The sequence below is a fragment of the Drosophila virilis genome, chromosome 4, assembly GCF_030788295.1.
Source record: "Drosophila virilis strain 15010-1051.87 chromosome 4, Dvir_AGI_RSII-ME, whole genome shotgun sequence".
Taxonomy (NCBI): domain Eukaryota; kingdom Metazoa; phylum Arthropoda; class Insecta; order Diptera; family Drosophilidae; genus Drosophila; species Drosophila virilis.
In genome coordinates this window covers 15,282,882-15,307,076 of record NC_091546.1, presented here as the reverse complement: position 1 = coordinate 15,307,076, position 24,195 = coordinate 15,282,882, and the positions used below count along the sequence as shown (strand labels likewise).

Here is a 24,195-nt window from a genome sequence, read left to right as displayed (position 1 = left end):
AAACTTTAATAGAGCGTAAGAGAATAATGGAGAGAGAGTAATAGACAGAGAAGCGAAAAGGGTAAAAGAGAGAGAGAGAGACAGAAGGAGAGATAAAAGGGAGCAAGAGAAAAATGTGAAACCTTGTGTGCGAGAGAATATAGAAAAAAATATGAAGCCCGAGAGAAAATAGAGAAAAAAAGAGAGAGAGCGAGAGAATAAGGGAGAGAAATTAATCGAGCGAGAGAGATAAAAGAGAGTGACATAAAATTAAAAACCAAACATCAAAAAACGTGCGAGAGAATTAAAAGAGAGAGCGATTAAGCGTTAGGGAGTGAGAGAGCCTGATACAGAGTAAGAGAGAGAGAGAGAAGGAAAGTTAAATTAGCGAGTCTTAAAAGAGTAAAAGAAAGTAAGAGAATGTAAAAAACTAAGAGAAATCGTGAGAAGCAAGAGATAGAGAGTAAAAGAGAGCGAGAGAGAGAAAAGTGAGAGATTGAGTAGAGGGGAGTGTGTGAATGTGTGTGTGTGAACAAATGAGTGCGAAAAATAGGCTACCAGTAGTCCATGACGGTTAAAAGTTAATTCTTTTTGAAATGTAAAATTAATCATTTAAAATAAACGGCTGCCCCTCTCTGCGCTTCTCAAAAATTCAAGTAGGGTCTGCCCATTTGCATGAAATTTCAGTGATTTTTTTTTTGTGTGTGATTAACAGTGGCTACAAACTGAAAATGTAAAGTAAATTAAAATTGCTGTTATCCTATTAAAATGTAAACTTAACAGCCGCCCTCCTCTGCGATTCTCAAAAATTAATGTAGGGTTTGCCCATTTACATGTGACGGCAGTAATTTTTCTTGTGTGTGTTTAACAGTGACTACAAACTGAAATCATATTGTGAATTAAAAATGTTGTAGTCACTATTTGAATATAATAGCCGCCTTTCTCTGCGATTCTCAAGAATTATAGTAAGGCGTACATTTTGTACGTAGTTTCTGTGATGTGTTTATATTTAATTAACAGTCTTCTAACTAAAGTGCAATATGAATTAAAAGTGTTATTGTTATAAATAAAGCGAAAGTCAGGCATACATATACTCTAGCTGAGACGTAGCAGAAATTTGATAGCATTCAATAATTTATTAGTAAATATGTTAAATTGAAAATGCAAGTTGTCCCGAAATTGATTGCGTAATTCCCACCGACTTCCGACAGATACGAAGTTGACCCGCGTCTATTTATGTATTTGCCAAAGCGCGACGTAAACGATGCAGGCCAAGCACGTCACATTTGTAAAGCACACTGCGCTGTTGTAAATGTTTTACACACAAACTTTGAGGTTCCGAAAAAATTGAAGCTACCTTTTGTTATTTAAAAATATAAGCTTAAACATCTTTAATATATATATATATATATAAACATCTCAAAAATATATTTTCGCCTGGTAATATCAAAAATTGATTCTTCGTATTGCCACTTTATCAATATATGTATGCATATGCATGTATATCCAAATTATATTCAATTCCAGGTACTTGGGTTTTGCAAGACTTTTTCACTTCCGATCCCGCATTCCCCGAGGCATATTTGAAGCACTTAAGTGACGGTTTTGAAATTTTTGTGAACTTGCAACTTATTGATGAAAATCCCAAATGACGAATAACAAAGCAGATAAGAAAGAAGCAAGCGGCAAAGCAAGCGAGAATAGCCCCAAGTGATTTTTAGACAGCGTGTAAATCACACGCTCGGCCCGCTAAAGATCGATGTCCTTTGCATTCCAGTTGTGTGACCGTATTTTCCCAAAAATTATTAGTAATACCAGACTAAACATATTGTATTGTATTTATTCTGTGTATACAATCGCTTGCCTTTGCCGTTTCATTCGTTCCAGGAGTTGTTTGCTGACTTCTGCTGCAACAGCTGTCAGTTTGTGTTCCTTTTACTGCTGCAACAGCTGCTGCCATTTTTGGTGTATTCTCTGCTAGCATCTTCGTCCAGGCGTTGCGCCGTTCATTCGAGTTTCGGACACGAAGCGTTGCACACGTTTCTACAACGCAAAGAAAATTCTAACATACGGTATTGTTGTTGTTTTTTTTTTAATAACTGGTATTGTTGTTGTTGCTGCTGCTGCTGCTGTTAAGTGCTTCCGCATTTAAACTTGAGCTTGAGTCGACGACGTTGCGCGCCCTTTGGCGAAAGCTGTTTACGCATTGATCTGGCAACGCTGTTTGGTTTCCCCCACCTACCGAAGCTTTGCTGTAAATATTCACAGAGCAAAGCTAACTTAAAGCAGCTTTAACACAACATTTTTAGTGTTATTTTCAACGTGAAGAAGACGAGACGTGTGAACGAATAAGCGGAGCGCAGTTTAATTAACTACAAGTTAAAGCGAAACGCGTACATAAATGTGGAACAGCATGCAAACCATATTACAAATATAGACAAATCGCAGAGGTGTGTGTTAGTGTTAAAGCATAATTATTGTAAAACGATAATAATGCTAGGAAATTATAAGAAAAATCAAATCAAACAAAGAGTTCAACTTATAATTTGTGTGCATTAAACACAAAAAAAAAAAACAGCAGAAGCTGTTCAGCAGCGTGTGGCTGTGACTGTTTGCGTAGCTGTGTGTGCGTGTGTGAAACGAAGACAGGTGTACAAGTGAAAACTAAAGCAGGCAACTTAATATATATATATGAAATCCCTTTGCAAGTGGCTGTATTAGTCGCATTATTCCCCAATGAGCAACCGAATTATGTATATTTGTTGTTGCTAATCATAACTTCGACATGCGCTAATCTCAACATTGCGCTGTTATTGCGTTTTCACTTGTGGTGCGCACACTATATTCGTTTCACTCGCACACACGGCAGCTAGGGCGACTCCTAGAGAGACGCTTAAAGCGCAGTTACGCGAGCTCCCAATATACATGCATATATGTATACGTTAACGAGTGTACGTGTGTGTGTGTGTGTGTGTGTGTGTATGTTTGAGAAGCTCGCGAGCTGGGGCAAAGCTTTAAAGCAAAGTTCAGCGTGTGAATTTCCATTTATTTATTGAAGAAATTTTGCAGAATCAACGACCAGCAACAGTTGTGTGCTTACAAAAAATAAAAGAACGAGACGTAGGCAATACATTTGCGCGGCAGTAAAAGGCAGCAGCAATCAGAAGTAGAAGAAGAGTAACTTTATCGAAATAAAATAAAAAGAGGCCAACAGCAGGCAACTAGCTCAAAATGTGGAACCAAACGGCAACAGCAGCAACAAGTGATAATAACAAGGCAAAGGAAACGGTGGAGGATTGTAGCTGTGCGGGTGGTAGCGTTGCCAGCACTGCCACAGCTGCCAGTGTTGAGCAGCAGCAAAAAGCGGCAATTGAAGCTAACAGTAAACAGGCAAAATTAGCAGCAACAACAACAACAGCAACATTTGGCGGCAAAAGCAGCGAGCAACAGCAGCAGCAGCAGCAACAACAACAACAACAAAGCAGCGACGCCGCCATTAACAAGCACAAAGAATTTGCAGCACAAAGCGAAACAAGTGATTCTGGTTTCATCTCCGGCCCGCAATCAACTCAAATCTTTAGCGAGGAACTGAGCGACGACGAAACGCAGCAACAACAACAACAACAGCAGCAGTCGGAGTCGCAGGACAAGGGCCAGGAGCAACAGCAGCAGCCGGACAAACAACAGGCGGTGCTCGATTCGGGCATCATCGACGAGGTCGACGAGGAGGAGGAGACCGAGGAGCAGGCTGTGGTCGCGGAGAAGACGACAAATCAAACGGCTGTAGAAGCTGGCATCGAGCAGCCGGCCGTCGAGCAAATGCGCTTCAAACACAATGTCGATACGGGCATACCCCAATGGACCGTACAGTCCAGTCTCGCTAGCGGCGCCAGTGGCATGAACAATCTCAACAACAACAGCTCCGCTGGACGAAGAAGCGCCCCACAAAACAGCTGTACAACAACAACATCAGCAACAAATGCAGCTGGAAATACTGCAAACTCAACTGCAACTGCCCCATTGAGCAGCAGCAACAACATCAACATCATGAACGCCTGGGAGCAATTCTATCAACAGAACGACGACGGCGACACGTGAGTAACACCTTAGTATTTCCGTTTGTAATTTCCCCAAAAAAACAAAGAAATCCGGGGAGTATACGACTGTGAGTTGACCTGTAGCCAACGGACAGTGTTAGTTAAAATGCTTAGGCATGGCTGTACCTAATTTATGTAAGTGTTGTATAAGATTTGTTTTGAGTGCGGGCGTGCAACGAAATTAATATTTGATGTATTTATGAGGACTTTATAGACTAGCTAAAAGTGCCAAGAAAAAGAAAAGGGTGCATATATAGTTAAAGATATGGAATATAACATTAAGCTAAGATCCAAGTACGGAAGAGCTATATAGAGTTAGTAGTCTTGATAGTATCAGATATTCAGGTATGACTAAGGACTAGCTCACACCATTCGCTCTAATGTCTACAGGGTATTTAAAGATGAAACACTTTCGCAAAAATTTGACCACCAACTGTGGGGGATACTTTCATGAATCACAAAAACACAATACAAGACAATGCGACGGCGACTTCAGACCGCGACGACACATGTTAGTCAGGCACTCAGGGGTTTTCCTGGTATGTCAACTACCTGAACGCACACACACACACACACACACACACACACACACACACAACGGTATAGAAAACAGGTTTTTGGTGGGTTTTTCAAGACAAACGATCAGCAACAAGTGTGGATTGTGTGTCAGGTAAAATATAACAGTTAGCTCATTTCTGAAACCTGGCTTTCTCTCTCTCTCTCTCTCCCTCCTTTATACAGACCACTGCACTTGGCCTGCATATCGGGCTACGTGGACGTGGTGGCCGCACTGATACGCATGGCACCACATCCGTGCCTGCTGAACATCCAGAACGATGTGGCACAGACCCCATTGCATCTGGCCGCACTCACGGCACAGCCGACGATTCTGCGCATGCTTCTATTGGCCGGCGCCGAGGTAAGTGCCTGATACGACGCACCTATCAACAAACTAACAATCCATCTATTTATCTGACTTTATCTATTTAATCAATCAATCGTTTAGCCCACGGTACGTGATCGTCATGGCAACACGGCGCTGCACTTGTCCTGCATTGCCGGCGAGAAACAGTGCGTGCGCGCACTCACAGAGAAGTTTGGCGCCTCGGAGATACACGAGGCACATCGCCAATATGGACATCGTTCCAATGACAAGGCTGTCAGTTCCCTGAGCTATGCCCACCTGCCTGCCGATCTGGAGATACGCAACTATGATGGTAAGTACGATTTGTATTCTCTCTATGTATATAAATATATATATCATACAATTTTGCCCATAAAAAGATACATTTATGGTCTCTAGCAAGGGATTTTAATTTTTTTTTCAAACGGCTTCGAACTCTTTTTTGAAAGGTCTATCAAAAATTGGTGTAAAAATATTCTATGTAACTTTTCCATTTTCAATCGATCGACGCCAATCTCAGTTTAATTTCATTCAAGACGTATTCCACCGTTTGCGGCAAATCCACGGCAATTGCTGAAAACGGAAGTCCAAAGGGTTTTTTTTTTATTTTTACTTCGGGCAGAAATCGGATGTAAAAATATTAGCTGAAACCTAAAGAAACCCGACTAGATTCAGTAATATCAGCAAAGTATTTCCCAGCTATAAAAGCTAAGTTATGGAAATTAATTTGAAAATTACTGAAACTGAATTCGGTCAATTTAATTTAACGTCCAATGCAGAAAATGTATTCATGAATATCTACATCCAGCTATACCGTATAGCATAATATTCTTGGCAATAGTGCCCACAAAAATTTTTGGCAAATATTAAAAGAATTTGATTTGTTGCCAAAGGCGAAAGGCATATATATATATATAGATATAGCATATAGTTTTATATTCTGGCTGTCCCGCCATCGGCTAGCCGCAGTGCGAGACATTGTCTGCCCAAGTCAACATTATTTATATATATAGGATAGAGTATAGATACATTCGCAATTTGTGTGTGTATGCCAAAAATACATTGGCCTCCGCACATTTTTTCGCCTGAAAATACATTTCTCATTTGGTTTTACGTTTTGTTATTGGTTTACGCCCATACAAACGCAATATATATGTTTATATATAAACAAAGGCGATTTTCTGCTTGACGTCAGCAAAGAATGGCATTGTTTATAATTTGTGCATACGATTTTGTGTCTGAAATTGTGCAAATCTCTAGCTTCAAGGCAACAACAACAACAACAACAAATGGCATTTCATTTGATTTCCAGCTCATTTCATTTGCTTCTCACACACCCAGCCCAGAAAGCTCAGATACTTTTACGATTTTGTATCTGACAGCAGGCGCGGCCTTATTTCCTTGATTGTTATTATTGATTTATTTGTATACAAATGAGTTTGATGCGCCGATATGCCTATACATATTGATTTTCAACAGGTGTGTGAGTGCGCTTGCTCGCAGCTCACGAAATATCAATTTTCTTTTGTACCTCAAAATTTAGTCGTTGCACAACACTCAAAATAGAATAGCCTAACAAACTGAAAATTGTTAAATATGGTACAGTAATTGAAACATTTTGTTACTAAAGCTTATTTTTCTTTGTATGCAAAAATTAAGACGTTATGCAACACTCAAAATAGAATACACTTATAAGCAAGCTATTAAATATAGTACAGTAATTGGAACACTTTGCCAGCTTCTTGAAAGCCCTTTCTTATACAAATATCGTATAATTTTTATGGGGCTTTTAAGAATTCTACATTTAATAATTGAAAATGAAAACTTTCCATACTAATTTTCTGGACATTTCTCACTATTTCGACTTATAATTTCGCTATTAACAATCTCTTCTTTAAAAAAAAAATAAATATAAATGGCAAACGTTTCACTTTTGGGAATTACCACTGTACGTTGTGCATACAAGAGTTCATCTAGATAGCTCACAACATCGCAGTGTTATGCATGCAAAAAGTTTCCCATTTCAAAAAACGCTTGAAGAGCGCAAACACACAAAAAAAAAAAACCAAATCTAAACCGGAAGAAAGTAAAAGTCGTCATAAGTAGTATATAAACAGACTTATTGTTCGAGCACAAAAGAGTTGAGGCTTGTGCAACTGTCGATACAAAAAGGTTAATAAACTTGACAGGGGCTCCATTTTATGGCCATATAACACACACACACACACACACAAGCACGGAGGTATTTACTTTAACCTTTCGTTTGTTTAATCGATTATTGTTTTTTTTTTTTTTTTTGGACTTTGTTTAACCTTGCTAAAAATACAACAATAAAAGTCCGTCGGTTCCCAAACATATGGTGAACAAACATTTGGCAGCTACTTTTAAACAGACCAAACCGGTCCAACATGCCCCAGACCGCAGACAACATGAACATGGGCAACAGCTGCTGACCGAACTGACTGTGTGTGTGCCTGTGTGTGTGTGTAGTAGTAGTGGTAATCTACTTAAGCGTTCAGCAGAGCAGACATTACACATAACACAATTCGGTTTTGGGTTTATGTATATATCTTTTGGCCGGCTAGATCTATGCAGACAGAGCCGCCAAAAAAAAAAATATTACTAAAAAAAAACCAAAGAAAAAACCGTAAAACGACTCACAGATGCCCTTTTCTTAGAAGCTGGTTTTCATTATTAAAAACCTGCTAAAATCCTAATCTCAACCAACTCACTTTAAGTGGCTTCTTGATAATTATATTTCCTTTTAATAACATTTTCTGTGTATCAAAAAAAAAAATATAGATATATATATATATATTCATAGCATATTTCGCTAAAATATCTTACTCAATGTGAAAGTTATTCTAATCATCTTTTTTGTTTAATCGTATCCCCATAAGCTTACACAAATTTCCATAGAAATGTGTTATCAAAAATTTGTTAAGCACCATTCCAATCAATTTTAACCGTCAGACACTCTGACGTCTGCCAAAGTTAAGCTACCCAGCTAGCTAGTCGAAGAAGAGTATCGAAAGAGCAAGCGAAACGATGACACGAGCACGACGACGGCTTTTTCTTTCAAAATTTTGGGTTTTCCCATGCACAAAAGGCAGACACATTCGCTTATATAGTATGCACATACATATCTATATATGTGTGTGTGCATATATTTTTAAAGCAATTTCAAATGTCTACTCGCTGCCAGATGTTATAAAATCATATTCAATTGGGTTCGCACAAAAGTCACAAGACTTTCTTGTTCAATTGACGTCAAAGTTTGAATGAAATGTATTTAATCCTGAATGAAGCAAACAAAACAGCAGCTACAATAATCGAATCAAGGGGCGTTGAAAATAATTTCTTAGTATTTCGCTGCAGTTAACTGAAAAGAAAACGAAACTAAAAAAAAAACCCCCGCTGAAAACAAATTCGTCATAATATTTTGCAAAGGAAAACAGCAGGGAAACTTTAGCCCCAATAAACAAAAACAATTTCATTTTATCAGTGTAATCGGGATTTCCTTACAGAAGAGAAAGAATATAGTGTTAATCCTAGTTAACATATATCTGTTAACATATGTCTATTAACATATGTTAGCCGAAGTCCAGTTTACATAAACATAAAGATTCATTTCTTTAAAGAATGTTTCTTGTTTTTTGATAAATTAGGTACATACATAAGTTATAGATAATTTGTTCCTCTTTTAGCTGTTAACCTAACTTGAAAGTTTTCTTAATATTTTTGCTCTGTTAGTTAACATAGTTGTGCATTGAGCGACATTTATTTAATCTGTTATTATTAGCACTGAAATTTTTTCTAAACTTAATGTGCCATTTTCAGCATGTCTTTTGAATTTTAATGCCTTCTTTTAGTGCTTGAGTGCTTAAATTAAATGCATAACATTTGCTGGCTTTGTCGAGACAGAAAATGTGGAAAATGTTACAAAAATAGCAGAATTCCTTTTCAGCAATCCTCTGGCATTTCGCCAAGATTTTAAAACATAAAGTAAACATTTCGGAAATTAGGAAAGAAAATATAATATGATTATGTACAAGTTCTTTCTGGCAACATCTTGTATGCGTAATAAATAATTCAAAGAAAAACATTTTGTAAAGCCAGTTCAACAGGTTATCGATAGAAAAAGCCAACTTATCAGCAATTGGATTTTGTTTACATTTGTAGCATAGTGTGAAACTAAGTTACAGACATACGTAAAAATGTATTTCCTTTTCTTTGGCCTTTTGGAAATTCCCAGCTATTTCTATAATATTGTCCTAATTACTTACGATAATCGCTTCGGCACGAACGAGGTTATTGTAACACATTTATATAAATACACAGGTGTATTTGTATGTATTCATTTGAGCTACATTCACACGCACAACTAACTGAGTTCCATGTGTATATAAATAATTGCACGCAAGCGCCTTTTATAAATAGAATTTCCGAGTTCCTTTTGCCAAGAGGTCAAAGTGTTTTTCTATTGGCTTTGTATACGCCCTTTGCAAAGCAAACTTATTGATTGTATTTTGAACATTGGAGAAATTACACTGGGATCAAGTTTAAAGATTTTGGGTAAAAACTAATGAGCTTCTACAGAGGAATAACTAGAGCTATATGGAAACTCGACTCGGTGATCTGTCTTTAACTCCATATATATAATATTAGTTTGCGCTTGTTCCGTCAATTCCTGCCTCTTCAAGCCCATTCGCTTTGGCCTATAAAAGCAATCTTATCGTTTTAGTCTACAAGCCGAAACGTCATTGACGTCAGCTACTCGAGACGCTTTAGGGGAAATTCAGAACAATAAACCGATTAGGGCTCATTTGCAGCACATATGGCGCATCTGTGAATCTGTTGTAAATGTGTGTTTCAGGGAAAAATGTTAAAGAAGTTTCCAAATGATAGATAGATGGCATTGGGCAATCCGTAGTTCACCACTTGGTAACTATGTGATAAGCGAAATTCCACATCCGATGTTTACCGAATGCTACCTTGAAATGCGAAAATCGTCTGATGGTCGCCAAGCTGGGTTATCAGCTATAGAAAAACCCCATTGGTGGTCGTTTATTATTGCTATGACGGTGATTATCTTACATATGCCAAGTACATAACTTGAGCGGTCCAATAATGTTATCATAATGATAACTGCTATCAGCGGTTTTCCCGCTAACAGGTTTTTTTTTTTTTGTATATACCATATCCCAAAGGTGTGCAAGCGTATTGTCATCAAATGTGTAATCTGTGCCAGAGATCACAGATATTGCACGTATTCCCGATCAGGTCGTTGATATATTACCTGTCTGGCTACAACTCAATTAATAGATAACTAGATAATTAGATTGTTTAAAGTCTTACAGACAATACATCATCAACTTATATATAAATAACCTGTTATCGATAGTTTCTGAAATGCATGGCCATACCTTATGATAAACTAATATATATCATTTTTTAAATTAATAGATAGCTAGCTAGATAGATTGTTTACAGTCTTTCAGACAGTACACAATTCACTTTTGCCATAACCTAAGTTTATTTTTTATAAACTGTTATCGATAGTTTCCGAAATGCACCCCAGATGAATTTATATTTTTATAGCTTGTTATCGATTGTTTTCGAGAAGAATATCATTTACAAGTATATAAAATATCCAATTTTATCGTTTGGCGTGTGTAACACGTGTTTTCCAAATATTCGAACGCTATCAGAATGACTTGGCGCATTTCAAGGAGTGAACCGGGGCTTCGCACATGCATATAATATACTCTCAGATAGTAAGTACGCAATTGGGTGGGGAATGCCGTTGTACGATGGATTGATCGTTGGAACGAAGAAAACCTAATTGAGCAAAAGCTGGTAATAAAAAAAACACAATATGACGTGTGTAGGAAACTAGCTGCTTACGGAATTGCATAATATATTGTATATTAATTGTGCAATATTCAAATCTTGGGTAGACCTTTGATCGGCTGATCAGAACAGGTTCTATTTCAGTTGTCAAATAAGTGAACTTCAAATGAGATGAACGACTCAGTTATTAAGTTAAAACAATTTGTAATTGATCGTTAGAAAATAATGGCACGTGCAACCGTTGAGCTCAAGTTATAATTGCAATTAATCGATAATTATCGAACTGGTGTTATTTCAAAACGAAACTTTCCGCAATTGCAAATAGATCAAGTTTATGATGAATGATCGATACTAATCGAGATAATGTAATCTATTTGTATGGGAGTGTTAAGGTTACATTTATTATAATTGTGAGGACATGAAATCGATATTTATCGTTTTTAAAGACTTCTTTTATGCCTTCATCCCAAAACGTTAGTAAATATTGTGACATATTTCTGGAGCTTAGTATTCTTCTACTGATTAATTGTGACAACATCGATAATTATCGTTTTTCAATACTAATTTTGTACCGATAAATCGATATCGGCAAATAGTTACTTGGGGTTTTCATAGTTGACATTTATTTTAAAGCTTAAAGCATATGTTATATTATGATCTCATATGTTAGCTGAAGTCTATTGTTTCGAATGCCAGCTGCTTGTATAGGAAGCGATACGATATCTTATGCACATTTCTTCTAATCGAATATCGCATTTCAACAAATTTTGCCTGTCAGCTAGGCACGTAAACGAACAGGTTTAACCCACAATTGTTAACGTCAATAAATAAAATGATTATTTACTAATATTCTGGAATTGTTTTATTCACTACCCAATGACATTTACATCGCAACAAAATTACTCACTGCGAGTCAGCGTCTCGAGACAAGGTCAGGCCGCCGATCGATAGCCACATTGATGCTAGATAAAAAACAGCTTATAGAGTATTTATCACAGCAATTATGAGCTCATGCCTGTTGACTGTTGACTGCAATTGCAGATCATTATAATCGTTGTCTCCAAATAGGCTGATCAAATTTTCACCATGTTAAGCGTCGTTGACATACATTGTACTCGACTCTTACAATATTGGATGGGTTAAACCCTAACAACAAGGTGCAACCTCTCACAATTGTCAACAACAACTTTTACCGGTCTTTATCAGCTTCAAGCTTGAAGCACTTGACAATGCTTTTGGGCCAGCTTTTTACAGTGGCTGACCTCTGCGGGGTTTTGCCCATATGTCCATAAATAGCCCACATATATGGACTGACTATCCGACGGCATGCAGTATTTACGCTGTGCTTAACAACACGTGGCACGATCTTCCACACCTCCACACACACACACACAACCACACAGATACCTTTATATACATATGTATCGCATATATTTGCATTTCGTTGAAAAGAAAGTCAACAAACGGTTTCATGACATAACCTGACGTCTCAGCCGGCTACCAAATTGAGGCTTTGCCCACGGCTCGATTCGCCAAAAACAAAATAAAAGAAAAACCAAATTAAATTATGGCTGGTAAAAAGAAAAAAAAAGTAAACTTGCGCTTGGAAAATCCATCATTAATTGTGCTAAATTTATTTTTTTGTTGCTGTTGATTTAACGCTTCATTTGGTTTTTTATTTATTTTTTTTTTTTTTTTTGTATGGGGTTTTCACTTCATTTTCCACAATAAACTTTCCAACCACAAACTGGCAACCAATTGTGGCGCCAGAAGTCTTTAGGCAAACAGCCATTAGCTGTATATTGTTCTCTTTGTTTAAACAGTTGTCTTTGACGACGTTCGTTTTTTTTTTTCGGCCCAGGTAAATCCCCATTCCCCCATTGGCCTGGTTCTTTGTAATACAATAAATCCACTTTAATGCCTGGCAAAGCCAAAACTCAATGTCACAACTATCAAAGTGTTTTCTATTTCTGTTCTGCCGATAAGTTGTAAAGAGAATATATACAAGATTATTAACATTTTTAACAGAAATAGATAATAAACAGGACTTTCTTACAGAAAAGCATTAAAATAGTGTTCAGCGCAGTTAACATAAGTAAGTTAACATATGCCTGCTAACATATGTTTGCCTGCTAACATATGTATGTTAAGCGAAGACAAGGAAGTGCATTGCGCCAACCAATTGGAATTTGAAATATTTCTAATGTTTCTAACGTCAATCGATAACTAGACGAATAGAAAGCAAACCAAGACCGATAACGGTTATAGAAAATGAAGAATCTTGAATTTTGTCCGCTTTTAATGCGAAATGTTATTGAGTTGTCCAATCGCTAAATATATACATGTTCTTATGGATATTATATTTGATAAACAAAGCAATTTTATGATTTAATTATGAATCAATGAACTGTTCAATTTAACACTTGACTCTGAAGGACAAACAACCAACGAACTGCGATTGATACGAGTGGGCGGGGCAGTACGGGAAGGGGTGGAGGGGGGATGTGTCGGTAAGCCACAAAAACAAAACAAGTTGTCAAAATACCAAAAAAAAAATATTATTAAATAAAAACTCTACACAGTTCGCTTGCTAACAATAAGCACAATTAATTAAAATTAACCAAAGACAAAAACAAAACAAAATATAAAAAAAAACGGTTTTTTCTTTCTTTCTTTAATATTTGTGCTGTCAATAAATTTGTGAACTTTGCTTGCGACTCGGGTTTTTTGCTTAAGGTCGGAAATTGCCGCCTGTGCTAACAAAAACTGGAGCAGGGACAGCAAAGCGGTAAGGGGGTGGAGCAGGGGGCGTTGGTGGGTGGTGGGCGATAACAAAAGGCCAGAACAGTTGAACAATTGCGGAAAGTACCAGGTGCATAATGTCAAGTGGCCTGAACATTGAGAGTTTAGTGTGATATTTTTGCTTAGTCGACTTTTATTTTGGAGGATTCGCATTGAATGCGCAATTCTCGGGAGCATTTCGTAACGCTTATTAATTGCCCAAGCTCACATTCGATTAGCGTTATAATTATTATTATTATTATATTATCTGAAAAGCAGGCCGACGAAATCGCCATTTCAAGTTTAACTGCTTTTGTCTTGTTTTACGATCGGTTGGTGGAGAGAGAGAGAGAGTGAGAGAGGGGGAAGGGCGGGTTGGTTGTTTGGTTCGTCAAGTTTTGTGCTCAGACTTGTTGGCAACAAGTCCAGCCAGAGCTTTGGATGATGATAATCTACCCAAACCGAGCTCTGGAACGGATTCGCAACGATTTGAAATCTAAAGCGCGTGACGCAGCACGCTTGGGAATTCCCCAAGTTTGAGGCAAACTTTTTGTATGTTTAATATTTCATATTTAATCTAAACGTACCTACACACATATATATATATATATACCATATTTATATACCATATTTATGTATATGTACAAGCTCTTTAATCGTATGCTAACGATCGACAAGACCCAGGCAACTGGCAACTGGCAACAATGGAACTGTGCTTGACTTGGCTTGAGTTGGCTTTTACTATTGCCATCGAGTTTATGCGCTCGTATTATAATCTCGACTTCTCTTGGCCCTGCTGATGCTGCCGGCTCGGACTCGCTCCGTTTGGCTCACAGACAGAGGCGGACGAACAAAAAAAATGCTGTCATCGTTTATATTTAAAACTTGTGACACAATTGTTGTTATTGTTTGTGAGCCTTTGCCCGAACTGGACTGAGACAACAAACTGGCAACGGTTCCGAGCCGGCTTTAACTTTCTTGCCAGATATCTGCTTTCTTTGCGAGCCAAGCTATGTATAGCTCGTACATATATAATTCTTTTGTCGCATTTCGGCTAGTAGCTGCTTTTAGAATATGTTTTTGTCGTTGTCATAAAGTTTAATCATGCGCATGAATAGATTTGAGTCAGCCTTAATCATCGGCATGATTAATTTCTAACGCTCGCGGCAATTAATGCTAATACGCATTAATCGCACCTTTGCAAAACCAACTTGTGCCCAGGCAAAAAAAAAAAAAAAAATCAATCTAGTTCAGCTCATAGATATTTATCCTTATCGGCGCAAATAATCAAGCTAATTGCAATTTGCAAATATTGCCAACACACACACACACACACACACACACACGCTCGCTCGCACATATCGTTGGCAATGCATGCGCAGCTTTATGCGTTTTATTGAAAGTTCTTACGGAAATTGAATGCAAATGAGCAACTGAACAGCAGCTGAGCTGTTTGTGTGTGAAAGTTAATCAACAGCACGTGTAACAGCAAAACCCACAACAGCAAAACCCACAACAACAACAACAACAGCTGCTGCGGCAACAGTCAAAAGCTGCCGTTGTAGCTGTTGTTGTGCTTTTGTTAATCTGTATGCGCGATCGAGCAGCGGAATACAATTTGAGCATTGTTTTTTTTTTATCTTGTTTTATTTATATATATATATATATATATATATGTATATATAAGCGTCGTTTAGTACAACGCGTCGAATGTCAGTTGAGTTATTGCAGCTGTTGTTGTTGCTGTTGCTGTTGGTGTCTTTTTCTGGACGTCGTTAAATTATGCGCAAACATTTTTGCTCTTTTAACTGAAACCAATTTGAACTTGATCAAACTTGCGGCTCCAACAAAAGTCAGCTTGTTGGGTTTGTTAACTTTATTTTTATTTTTTTTTGCATTTTTGTTGTTTTTGTTGCCGTCGCTTTTTATGCCATTGCTGGTTTTTTAGTTGTTGTTGTTGTTGTTGTAGCTGTTATTGCTGCTGTTTTATTGTGGGAATTTCTTGGGTTTTTCAACGCACACCAATGCAAAAGGCACACGCAGTCAAGCACATGTGCGTGTGCGTGTGCCCGTGTCTATGTATGTGTTAGTGTGCACATTGTCTTCATATGGCAAAACGCGCTCGCTAAGCTTACCCCCTCATCTGTACGACCACCCCGCCCGCCCGCCGGCCCCATCTGCTGTTGGCGTAATCAAAGCTTTTTCTTGCTCTTGTTGTTAAAACGCTACTTGTTAAACAACAACACGGCGGAGCTTTTTCGCAGAGCACTTTTCAAGGGATCGTATTTCATTCATAAATGTAGCTCGAACAACGCACAGTGGTGCCAAATGCATTTTCCTAAAAGCAATTAATTAATTGGATTTTTTCAATTTTATTTTTACCTTTGCAGGTGAACGCTGCGTGCATTTGGCTGCTGGCGCTGGACACATTGATATCTTGCGCATTTTAGTATCTCACGGCGCCGACATAAATGCCCGGGTAAGTTAAACAAGATATTATTATTAATAATATTAATATTAGCAACAATTATTTATAAAAAATTTGTATTTTATATTATTAATTATAGGAGGGCAAAGGTGGACGCACACCGCTGCACATTGCCATTGAGTGCTGCAACGAGGATTTGGCCAATTTTCTGCTAGACGAATGCGAGAAACTCAACCTGGAGACGGCCACATATGCCGGCCTAACGGCATATCAGGTTGCCAGCATATTGAATAAATCGCGCATGCAGAACATACTAGAGAAACGCGGCGCGGAGACATTAACACCGCCCGATAGTGATTACGACAGTAGCGATATTGAAGATCTAGACGATACGAAGGTGAGCGTCACAGCCTAAACAAAAAACATAAACCAAGAAAATCTGAAAAACAAAAAAAACAGACAAACAACCATCTATAGAATATCATTGAGAAACCCCCATAGAACATAAGTTATCATCACGGGTCACCACCAACAGCTTCCAAAATGTTCAAAAAAAAAAAAAAGTAAAAAAGCTGAACTGGTCTTCAGCTAAAGTTGAAACTAGAAAAACAAAAATGAGGAGAAAAAAAAAAAGAGAAATTGTATTGTAACACTTATGTATTGTGAAACCAACCAAAAAAAAAAAAAAAAAAAAAAAAAAAAATGTATAGAAAAGAACAGCTGCAAATAGAAATAACCGTCCGCTCTATATGATATACATATATATATACATATATATATACACATACATGTGTATATAGAAAAAGACTGCTCTATGTTTTAGTAGAGCGTCCAGTTAAAAGCTAAAAGTTGCCCACTGTAAGAATCAACCAACAAAATAACGAACAAAATGCAATACACAATATCTAGATACATGTATACATTACATAAGTAACTATTCAACATCCATCAGCTGTTCATGAGATATTTATGCTACTCTCCCCCACCCCCCTCACTCTGTCTATTATATGTTGTCTAATTTAAGCTGTCTATGTAACTAGATGTCTATTGCTCTCTCACTCTCAGTACCACTTACTCCCCACCCCAGCTCTCGCGCTCTCTCTATCTCCTTTCGACTGTATTATGTGAGAGTGTATGTGTGTTTGTTTATAAGTGTGCGTGACTGTGTGTGTATGTGCAAGCAACTAACATATAGAGATATATCTAAAACTAGAACTAGAACTAGAACTAGAACTATACAAATGTACGTATTTAGCAGTCAAACATGCTGGCTCCTAACCCCGATATATGGAAGAAAAAAAAAAGAAGAAAGTATAGAAATGAAAATGCAAGAACTATACACACTTTATTTAACCTAAGTTAGTTAAATCTAATTGATGTTTCAATGTTTTGACTGAATGAATTATGTTGCAAATAAACATTTTATTCTAAAACCAAAAAAAAAAAAAAACCAAAACAAAAAAAAAATGTAAAAAATATTGGATTACACAAAAATGATATTATTTTTTGAGCCGAGTCATTATAAAAGGTATGTAAGTACGCACATATTTTCAATTGCATGATTATATAGCCAAATTTGCGTTTTGTTGCTTATTTTGTTGGTATTCTTATGTTGATTTTCATTTATTTTACTCAATCAATTATTTGATTATTCTTTCATTATTGATGTTCATATTCGATTTTTATGTCTGATATTCTTGCAGGTGTACGATCGCTTCGGTGATCCGCGCTACTTTGTCAGCTATAATGGCGGCAATCCCATGACAGTTGCTTGAAATTGCATCAACAATTGTACATAGAACAGCTCCATAATACATATAATTATTTAACAACGCTATAATTCCAATAACAGCTGCTTATCGGCAAAGAACTGTGCTGATCCCGAAGCCCATATGCGATATTTTGACACAAAGTTCCACACGACGATGAACAAAACAAAACAAACGAGAAAACTCAAAAAACCTGAAGAGCTACAGCAATGCAACCAACTAATATGTACTTACAATAAAAGAGACAAAAAAAAAGCCGAAAAAAAAACTCAAAAAAATATATACAATATTGTTTACCATGTAAGCCCGTCAATCTACTTTTAAACGAAAACAAAATAACATATACGAAAAGAATAAAGCATAAGGTTGCAGTATGGCAAGCATTTTATTTATATGTTACATCAATTTTAAATTTATAAATACATAATATATATAAAATGCACAAACTTAAATATATAGAAAATACACATATCAAATATTGAAAGTCACATACTTATAAAAAAAAAACATCAATTGGCTGCCTACAAGAATCTTATCATAAAATAATGAATTTGTCGCTAGTTTAAACAAAATGCAGTTCAGTTTCTGCCAGTCAATGGGTCAATGGATCGATCAACTAGCGTATGCTCTGGCGAAAGACGCTTTTCTTGGCATTGCTATTGACATTGGACACCTTTTTGGCCGCCATGGGATCGGGTGCAAAGCAGTTCCACAGACGCAACGTTTCGTCGGCGCCAGCGCTTATCACAGTGCTGCCATCGGGTGACATGGCCATTTGCAGCACGCGCGATGTGTGTCCGGTTAGATCGGCCTGTTTGATCATCGACGGATACTTCCAGATGGTCAGCTGATTGTTGGCAAAGCCGTGCGCCGATATCAGCTCCTTGTAATGCCGCGAGAAGAGCAACGCGCACACCTGCGATTTCGAGTCTACCGATTTGATGAGCGAGCCATTGCACACATTCCAGAACTTGATACAGCGATCCGCAGTGCCACCGCCCGACGCCAAGGTGTTGGGCTGCCAGGGACACCAGGCCAGGGCACGCACTGCCGCCTGATGCTCATTGAACTTGTGCAATGGCTCTGTGGCGGTGCCCACACCGTTGCCGGCCAGCGACCAAACATTTACGAGATTATCGTTGCCGCCGCTGGCCAAGTACTTGAAGTCGGTGGACCACTTGAGGCCGCACACCTCCTGGGCGTGGCCGTTTAGCGAGGACACCTTGTGTTCGCGGGAGCGCACATCATGGTGTATAATGGTGCCATCGCGGCTGCCCGACGACACCAAATAGGAATTCCAGGCTAAAGAGCCGACCCGTGCACTGTGCCCATCCATCACGCGCAAACGCTTCACCTTCGAGCAATCCCAGAGCTCCACGGCGCCGGTGCTGTTACCAATAGCCAAAATCTGTCCCTCCTGTATCCAGGAAAGCGCACACGCATAGTCGCCCTCCTCGTACTCGGTCAGCTGCTCAATGTTGCCGCTGGCTGCATTCCACAGATAAACGCAGTTGCCCAGAGCAACGGCCACAATATTATCACCGCTCCAGTCCATTAGATTTAGGTCTGTCGATTCACAAGGGATAAGCAAATGTATACTAAAAGGAAAGTGAACACGACTTACAGTAGTCATTGATAAAGTCTGGAGCATCAAGTATGCGCTCCGATGTCGTTGGAATGTAGCGTGAACCGCTCTTTGTCGAAATCGGCGTTTTCAGGGAATAGACAACTTTGAGTGGATTCGTATGGGATTCGGGAGCTGCGGGTGCCTTATTTTGATAGCACAAAATGCGTCCACTCTTGCTGCTCTCGCCCACCTGGGCCACTTCGGCGATGAGTTTCTGGCGTTCGCCCTTATGAGCAGATGCCTGCACATTATTTTCATTGCTGTTGCTGCTCGTCGGCTGTTGGTCGTTCTCCTCGTCGGATTTGTCGCCAGCGTCCTTATTAACCTGTTAATTAACTCGTATTTACACTCCATATCTATTAACCAAGCTGCATTGCTTACCAGAAAATGTGCCAACTCAAAGTTGGTGGCAGCACGATTAGGTATAAAGCGATCCCCGCCGCCAGGCGTCTTGCTTGGCGTTGTCGTCGGCTTTTTAGCTTTCGCGTCGGCGCTTTTGCCTGGTGTCTTGGTTGGCGCTTGGACGCCCGAAAAGCTGGTATTGTATGAAACGGATAGCACGGACCGTGTGGTATTTACGCTGCCATTAAGGGACGCCTCCAGCTTCTTCTTCCAGCGCGGCGCAGGACCACGCGTCTCGCCATCCATGATCAATGCATTTTGTAAGTCGCTCACAAAATTGAACTGAGACATTTTTACATATAAATTACAGTCTCTGCTTGTTTAGTTTATTTTTGTATTTATTTATCTATCACAAAAATCTTTAATCGATTGTAAAGCTTTTTCGTTTTTCATCCAATAGTTTCCTTGTTACTGTAAAAATTGCAATGGCGGTTTAGAAATGCATAGATATGAAAATCCCGCGAGAAATGCTACCAGGGCTGCACAGTCCAGACTAGGAAGCTTCAAGCAAACAACAGATCAAAAGTATAAATCTTTTACCGTGCAAGGCACTGACTAACATTAATTAAAAATTATAAAATATGCTAAGCCTAACAAAATTCATGTGTGACTTTAATATTGTTCGTAAATCGCATTATCGGAATTCATAAGTGATAATTATGTTAAAAGCCTTGCAGCCCTGGGCTACAGCTGTCTTCCACATCCCAGTCGACACACCCTTTACAGAATCTGTCGTTCCAATTTTGTGGTTAATTATTTTTCTGTTATCATCTGTGAATAACAAATATATGTCAATTAGCGACAAAAATTAATGGCCATAAGGCCGTTTTTTCTCATAAATCGTTCTTTAAACCAAAGAAACTGAACAACTAAAAAGGGAATAGGGAAACACTGAAACATGCTGTTATTAACACCAGGTCAACATTTTAAGCTAACAGACAATCGACAGCCGCAACTGTCATCATCATTCTACACGACTCATACACTCATGTAGCAGGACAAGTGCGTAGTTTAAACTAATTTTAATTAAAATAAACAGCCAATTAATTTCCACAGCTTCAAATATCAGCCAGCAGTATTCGAGTGACGCCCGCTTCTAACAATGGCCTTTAATTTCACCGCATTCACGTATATTGTGGCGCTCATTGGCGACGCATTTTTAATATTTTTCGCAATATTTCATGTGATTGCATTCGATGAGCTAAAAACAGATTATAAAAATCCAATCGATCAGTGCAACAGCCTCAACCCGGTAAGCACCTTGATTATATCAGCATGTACATTACCAATGCAATGACTAATCGTTTTTACAGCTCGTCTTACCAGAATATTTGCTGCACCTATTCCTCAATTTGCTTTTCCTATTCTGCGGCGAATGGTATTCACTGTGCCTCAATATACCTCTCATAGCCTATCACATATGGCGGTAAGTTGTTGTTGTCTCAAATAAATTATGATTTATATGGTATGTTTTATTAATCGCTTGCAGTTACAAGAATCGGCCCCTTATGTCCGGTCCGGGCTTGTATGACCCCACCACCGTATTGAAAACGGACACATTATCCCGCAATCTGCGCGAGGGTTGGATTAAATTGGCCGTCTACTTGATCAGCTTCTTCTACTATATATACGGGTAATAATGCTTTTAAATTAATCTGTGCCCGTCTAACTCAATGTTTTGTTTTGTTTTCTGCTAATTTTAGCATGGTTTATTCGCTCATCTCTACATAGAGGGTAAAAAGACAGCTGCGAGGGGATCTCATTGTTGGCACCGGCGCATCTACATCTACATCATTATATAAAAGTTGTCATTGTGTTTGGCCTCACACACACACACACACACACATACAACTCCATTTGGGAGCAACGAACAATGTTTCATGTGTAAAAATTTGCGAGTTTATTCATAATGCGAACCATAACAATAACATCTTTGCCAATGCGTCTGGGTTATGTACTGTTGGAGATTTGTAAAGGTTTTTTTATTATTATTTTTATTAGTTTTGCATTTGGTAGTTGAAGCCTAAGAATAAAAGAAAGTAAAAGAGGAAAAATCAAAATACTATAATTAAGTATTAATTTATATTTTTGCATAGCCTGAGAGACAGCGGCCTGTTCAACTGAGTTTCGGAGCAGACTAGTCCAAATGGTAGCCACATATCTATGAAGTACGCGGATCGTAAAGATTAGAACGCGTTCTTATCAGCCGTCAAACCTACAAGATACAGTTTATAATTCTTCAAGTTCAGCATGGAAACAACATAAGATTCGTACGTATCTTGATAACTTTATTTTACACTCTTTAGTCGGTTCGGTTTTGGATTGGAATCAAGAATGCAATCTTTTGCTTTTGTTCATTTTAAACTCCATTTCCATAAAAATATATTTATATACATATATATATATGTGTATATGCCATGTATTCACAATAATTTAGAATTGAATCGAGCGGGGCAGGGTTTGGGGTATTTAGCATTAATTATGACATAAAAACAACAAAGAACAGGAAGAAAAATATTAGTACACCGAATATCTTAATCATGAGCCAACGATTCTTTGAAACGGATTGAAAGTATTTGAGTATCTCGCCATGCGCTGCCTCAATATTTAATTCCGCGTCCGCCACATTCGTATCGATGCGTTCAACAATCTCCTCCTGCTCTTTAACCATATGCGCCAGCTGTTGGAATATGCCACCCAGTTCCACAATTGTGGACTCGATGTTCTGCATGGTCTCGGCACGCTGTTGCACATACGTGTCGGACTCGTCGTAAATGGCCAGCTGTTGCTGTTGCTGCAGGCGTGCCGGCGGTCCCAGCAGCGGCGTCGTATCGCTGCCGCCCATATCTATGCTAACTGCTTGGTTCTCCTCGCTAAGCAGCAGAGAACCCTGTTTGGCAGTCGAAGGCGAAACGGTGTGTGCGGCCAGCGGTCCTGGTCCCTGGCTAAAATGATCGCGTCGCGTCTTCTGGTGCTTGAGATTTTCTGTGCGCACTTCAAGGATCTGCTTGAAGTCTGTGCTCATGCTGGCTAACTTGGATTGCAGGGCGAGCACCATGTTTGAGGAATGTGATACCAGATGCTTGCCGTTTGTGGTGCGTCGCTGATCCTTAGAGATGTCCTGAAGTTTGGCGATCTGCTGGTTCAATGCATTCAGATCACCTTTGATGATGTACGTCAGCTCCTGTATCTCCTGCGGTCTGTCATCAAACAGACTCTTCTTTTTGGCCACTGCAATTAAATGGAAAATACGTGAGCATTAACCGAGATTTGATATTATGAAGGATTGACGTACGCATGGTCAACTTCTCCAGTTTGGCATATGTGCTGGCAATGTTTTTGCCTATGAAACGGGCCACCATCATGAACTCGGAATAGCTTTGCACTTGTTTGGCCTTGCGTGGATCCCGTATATTAACCGCTCGTGAGATGTTCCGTGACTGTAGCGAACGTATCGCATTGGCGAACTCGCCTGTACGATCTCGTGCTGCCATTATAAATACTTCCTGCTCCTCTGCCAAGTCAAACTCGTCAGGCTCTACCTGTGCTTGAGGCGCTCCAAAATTGTAGATGCCTTTATCGTAGCTGCTGTTATTATTGTCGGAGTTTTGTGTTTGGTTTGAATGATTGCCGGTAACAACAGCCGCAGCGGCGCTCAGTGGCTGCTGTATGAACGTGCGCAGCGCCTGGCCCGACCTTGACGAGATGCCACTAAACAAATTCCACTGGCGGGCTGCCTTCTCGTACTTATCGTCTGCTTCTACACTGGATTGCGCGTCGCCAATATTAATGGCAGCTTCGAACGTGGGCTGCTGAGCTGCGTACAATAATTGGGTCTGCCCCGGTTGGATTAGCGTCTGCTGCTGCTGCTGTGGCTGTGGCAGTGACTGCTGCAGTGGCAATAGCGGGGCACTGTAATTGCTGCTGAATTCCTGCTGGTCCGTTTGTTGATGACGACGTCGAGTTTGCATCTCATTTCAAGTCAAGCTCCTCTGCTGCTGTTGCTCTTCTACTGGTTGTTGTTGTTGCTAAAGTATTTGTTGTTGACGTTGCTTTTTCTTGCATTCGTCATGCACTGCGTTGTGCTTTTACTGTTGTTTTTGTCGTGTTTAGACTTGCGAAACGCTTGGCGAAAATTGTTGTTTTGCAATCTGCAGGCAATTCAGTTATATGTGCTGTCGCTTTTGGCCGAATTTTGTGTTTACGCTGAATATATTTTTATAAATTTCTTAAGAACATATTCTGTGGAATTTAGCGATTTAATTAAGAGTTGCTGGATATTTTGTCCTAAAAAAAACTCATACACACACACACAGACAAGGCGTCCCAGATGACAGATGACGTGTTGCTGGCGC

General features: G+C 39.0%; 4 protein-coding genes across 7 annotated transcripts; 2 read left to right on the top strand and 2 right to left on the bottom strand.

Moving 5' to 3' along the window:
• The first annotated feature begins 2,270 nt into the window (after positions 1–2,270).
• Positions 2,271–19,764, top strand: cact (NF-kappa-B inhibitor cactus). 3 transcript variants are annotated; one of them, XM_002051711.4, is made up of 7 exons: positions 2,271–2,429; positions 3,049–4,073; positions 4,818–4,995; positions 5,083–5,293; positions 16,005–16,093; positions 16,182–16,439; positions 17,746–19,764. In XM_002051711.4, the coding sequence occupies exons 2-7, from the start codon at positions 3,211–3,213 to the stop codon at positions 17,815–17,817; spliced, it is 1,671 nt and encodes a 556-aa protein (XP_002051747.1). In that variant the 5' UTR covers positions 2,271–2,429; positions 3,049–3,210; the 3' UTR covers positions 17,818–19,764. The 3 variants fall into 3 exon arrangements, with proteins under 3 accessions (XP_002051747.1, XP_070065388.1, XP_070065387.1); XM_070209287.1 differs by lacking the exon at positions 17,746–19,764 and having other exon boundaries at positions 16,182–16,657; XM_070209286.1 differs by lacking the exon at positions 2,271–2,429 and having other exon boundaries at positions 3,038–4,073.
• On the bottom strand, positions 18,178–20,277 carry fzy (cell division cycle 20 protein fzy). The gene is made up of 3 exons (XM_032438376.2): positions 19,820–20,277; positions 19,436–19,763; positions 18,178–19,377 (listed from the first exon to the last, which is right to left on the bottom strand). The coding sequence occupies exons 1-3, from the start codon at positions 20,129–20,131 to the stop codon at positions 18,428–18,430; spliced, it is 1,590 nt and encodes a 529-aa protein (XP_032294267.1). The 5' UTR covers positions 20,132–20,277; the 3' UTR covers positions 18,178–18,427.
• Positions 20,278–20,686: 409 nt separating this feature from the next.
• cni (protein cornichon) lies at positions 20,687–21,900 on the top strand. Of its 2 annotated transcripts, none has more exons than XM_002051713.4 (5): positions 20,687–20,842; positions 20,910–21,092; positions 21,154–21,266; positions 21,330–21,473; positions 21,544–21,900. In XM_002051713.4, the coding sequence occupies exons 2-5, from the start codon at positions 20,943–20,945 to the stop codon at positions 21,569–21,571; spliced, it is 435 nt and encodes a 144-aa protein (XP_002051749.1). In that variant the 5' UTR covers positions 20,687–20,842; positions 20,910–20,942; the 3' UTR covers positions 21,572–21,900. The 2 variants fall into 2 exon arrangements, with proteins under 2 accessions (XP_002051749.1, XP_015028255.1); XM_015172769.3 differs by having other exon boundaries at positions 20,688–20,842; positions 20,897–21,092.
• Positions 21,901–22,107: 207 nt separating this feature from the next.
• Positions 22,108–24,165, bottom strand: Syx5 (syntaxin 5). Its single transcript, XM_002051714.4, has 2 exons — positions 23,136–24,165; positions 22,108–23,071 (listed from the first exon to the last, which is right to left on the bottom strand). Exons 1-2 carry the CDS (start codon positions 23,809–23,811, stop codon positions 22,320–22,322), a joined length of 1,428 nt encoding a protein of 475 aa, XP_002051750.1. The 5' UTR covers positions 23,812–24,165; the 3' UTR covers positions 22,108–22,319.
• Positions 24,166–24,195: the final 30 nt, after the last annotated feature.